Source organism: Cebus imitator, unplaced genomic scaffold (assembly GCF_001604975.1).
Source record: "Cebus imitator isolate Cc_AM_T3 unplaced genomic scaffold, Cebus_imitator-1.0 Scaffold76, whole genome shotgun sequence".
NCBI classification, from domain to species: domain Eukaryota; kingdom Metazoa; phylum Chordata; class Mammalia; order Primates; family Cebidae; genus Cebus; species Cebus imitator.
This window is the reverse complement of record NW_016107391.1, coordinates 389,682-393,149: the sequence shown is the minus strand read 5'-3', so window position 1 is coordinate 393,149 and position 3,468 is coordinate 389,682. Positions and strand designations below refer to the sequence as shown.

The 3,468-nt window shown below is 42.8% G+C and overlaps 1 protein-coding gene across 2 annotated transcripts in view; it reads right to left on the bottom strand.

The window, feature by feature from the left end:
- Positions 1–1,607, bottom strand: part of ETFBKMT (electron transfer flavoprotein subunit beta lysine methyltransferase) — a 5,078-nt gene extending 3,471 nt beyond the window's left edge. Inside the window, exon 1 of one of the 2 annotated variants that reach the window (XM_017532170.2) lies at positions 1,181–1,607. In XM_017532170.2, coding sequence (XP_017387659.1) covers positions 1,181–1,494 — 314 coding nt within the window. In that variant the 5' untranslated portion in view covers positions 1,495–1,607. The remainder of the gene's footprint in view (positions 1–1,180) is intronic. The other variant, XM_017532171.2, reaches the window with a different exon arrangement.
- Positions 1,608–3,468: the final 1,861 nt, after the last annotated feature.

The following is a 3,468-nucleotide window of genomic DNA, read 5'->3' as shown; positions in this document are numbered from 1 at the left end:
AGAAGAGACAGCGTTTCCCATGTTGGTCAGGCTGTCTTGAACTCCCAACCTCAGGTGATCCGTCCACCTTGGCCTCCCAAAGTGGTGGGATTACAGGAGTGAGCCACCACACCCAGCCCCTTCTTTTAAAAATGGTGACAGGGTCTTGTTCTATTGCCCAGGTCGGAGTGCAATGGCACACTCATAGCTCACTGTAACCTAGAAATCCTAGGCTTATGTGATCCTCACACCTCAGCCTCCTGAGTTGCTAAGATTACAGGCACAGGACACACCTGGCTAATTAAAAAAAAAGTTTTTTTGTAGAGATAGGGTATCACCATGTTGCCTAGGCTGGTCTTGAACTCTTAAAGCTGCTCTCCTGCACTGGCTTCCTAAAGCACTGTGATTACAGGCACTGCACCCAATAGAAGAGGGGATCTTTGAGCAGCCCACTCACTCACAGCTACTATTCTATGGGAAGAGAAGCAACTCTGGAAGGAATGTGAGGTTGATGGAGCGACATTCACTGAATTAAAGGAGAGCTGAAGGACTGGGTGTTTAGGTTCCATCTAGGAACTCTGCAATAGTCATGCACTATGAACCATGAACCTCATAACAGGCGAGATTTCTGGATCACTTATAGCTATCCAGGCGCTTGACAGCTGACTCCAGGATTTATCTTGGGGAGATAGCTACTTGGGAAAATACCTTGATAGGCTTGGGTTACAAGGGGAAATTATGCAAAAAAGCAACCAAAAATTATGGCTAAACTGCTACACATAAGAAAATAAGGGCAGGCTCAGTGGCTCACGCCTGTAATACCAGCAATTGGGGTTGGCTGAGGAGGCCAGGAGTTTAAGACCAGCCTGGGCAACATAGCAAGATCCTGTCTCTGCCAAAAAAAAAAAAAAAAAAAGAAAGAAAGAAAAAAGAAAACAAGAAGATTTTTCGGTTTCCATTTTGTTTTGTTTTTGAGATAGGCCAGGCAGGAGTGCAGTGGCAGGATCATAGCTTACTGCAGCCTCAACCTCCTGGGCTCAAGCAATCCTCCAGTTTTAGCCTCCCAAAGTACTGAGACTACAGACATGAGCCACCATGCCCAGCGTTGCTCTGTTTTTTTGTAGTGGCTGGAGTTAGAGGGGACTGAAAAGGGCAAAGATCTGTACCAGCCTTAAAAGTTCCCATTTCGATAGGGTAGTACCTAGACAGGGCTTGGCCTCCTGGCCAGTAGACTGCCCAGTAAGGATCACTGTGGGGCCACAGGTCAGCTCTCTCCCACCAGAATTTGCATCTGGGGGTCAAAAGCCGCAACTGGATTTCAGGGGTGAGGCTGCCACTGCTGGTGACTTCAGTGTTCTCCTCCAGGAAAGCCTTTTTTTCAGGGTCCAAAAAGCTTCCAGCTCCTCTCCAGGGACACCAGCCACAAGGAAACAAAAGAAGACCACTGCTTCGCACAGTCTGCAGGAGGAGCCCACAGCAGCTCCTGGGTGCTTTCCAACCTAGACTCAGAGCCATCAGTCCTTTTCCCAAACGAGGTTCCGTCAATGTTCTGTTGATAATGGCTGCTCCTCATGGAGAATGAACAAGGGTCTGTCTCCCACCCTGATCTCAAGTGGAATCTCTTGCTCTCTGTAAAAAAAAACAAAACAAACAAAAAAAAACCTGAAAATTCTAAGGAAGAGCAACATTTCTAGAACCTATTATATAATAAGAAAATATTACAATATAAGCTCTGTATCTGATGATTCACATGTGCAAGTTCATTTCAGATGAAAGCTTTGGTGCATCAATTTGGGAAAATCCAACCTTTTTTTTTTTTTTTTTTTTTTGAGACAGAGTATTGTTCTGTCACCAGGTACCAGGCTGGAGTGCAATGGCATGATCTTGGTTCACTGCAACCTCCACCTCCGAGGCTCAAGGGATTCTCCAGCCTCAGCCTCCCGAGTAGCTGCAATTACAGGCCACCACCAACACGCCCGGCTAATTTTGTATTTTTAGTAGGGACACGGTTTCTCCATGTTGGTCAGGCTGGTCTCAAACTCCCAACCTCAGGTGATCTGCCCGCTTCAGCCTCCCAAAGTGCTGGGATTACAGGTGTGAGCCACCCTCGTCCGGCTGAAAATTCAATCTTTTTAAATGATATCTTTTCACAAGAGAATCCTTTTAGTAATTTAACACAACAAATATACAAGCATTTGATTTTGAAAGAATCCTCAAAATGCCTCTTACATGAAATCAGGCATACAGTCACCCCTCAGTATCCTCAAGGGATTGGTTCCAGTATCCCTTGCTTCCAGGATACCACAATCAGAGGATACTCAAGTCGTTTATATAAAATGGCACCATATTTGCATACAAACTAGGCATATGCTGCGGTATACTGTACTTTAAATCATTTCTGGATTACTCATAATACTACAATGTAAATGCTATGTAAATAGTTGTTACACGGTATTTTTGTGTTTTTTTTTATTGTTGTATTGTTATTTTATATTGCTATGTTGTTACATTGTTTATATTGTGGGCCAATTGTACCTTTAAAGTTTTTTCATAAATTTAATAAAGTAGGCATGCTTGGTAACTGTGTACAAAATAACAGAAGTCTTCTGTCTTCAGGAAATTTATATTGTAGTGGTGGGATCAAGTAGTTAACCGGGCAGACACAGTTTTTGCCTTTATGAAGTCGACCCAAGAGTTCTGGGGGGTAACGAACTATAATTGTCTATTGTCTGTGGGCAGAGATACATTAATACAAATTATATAGACTACTCTATTTCATTAAAGATTGTCATATCATAAAAGAACATCAACTCCTAAATCTCTTTTTGTAAAAGTATCTGATAGTTCGATTTTACCAAGCCTAAACTGAAAAGATTTGCTCCAATAGAAAAACACCTGTGCAATAGATCACTAAGACTTGTTTAAAATATATATATATGTATATAGAAAAACACCCGGATAAGAATAAATGACAATGAGGAACAGCAACTTAAACACAACTTATACACCCAGTTGTTTGGGGACCTCGGATCTCTTCTGTATACATGTTTTAAATAGTCTTAAATCCACTGAAGTATTTAGAATAGGGTCAAAAATCCAAATGCCTACAAGGGGCTGGACATCATAAATGAGTGATGCAGGCTGTAAAATAACAGAGGGGCTGTGGTGTTTTCAAACAGTTCAAAAGAGCCGGGCAGGAACATGCTGCTGGATCCTCCAATTTCTCAAAATCATCAAAAAAATGTAGATATTGACATGTTGGCTTCCTTTTTTTTTTTTGAGACAGAGTCTTTGCTGCCCAGGTTGGAGCGCGGTGGCCCTATCTCGGCTCACTACCTCCCTGGTTCAAGCAATTCTCCTACCTCAGCCTCCCGAGTAGTGGGATTACAGGCACGTGCCAACATGCCCAGCTAATTTTTGTGTTTTTAATAGAGATGACGTTTCGTCACGTTGGCCAGGCTGGTCTGGAACTCCTGACCTCAAGTGATC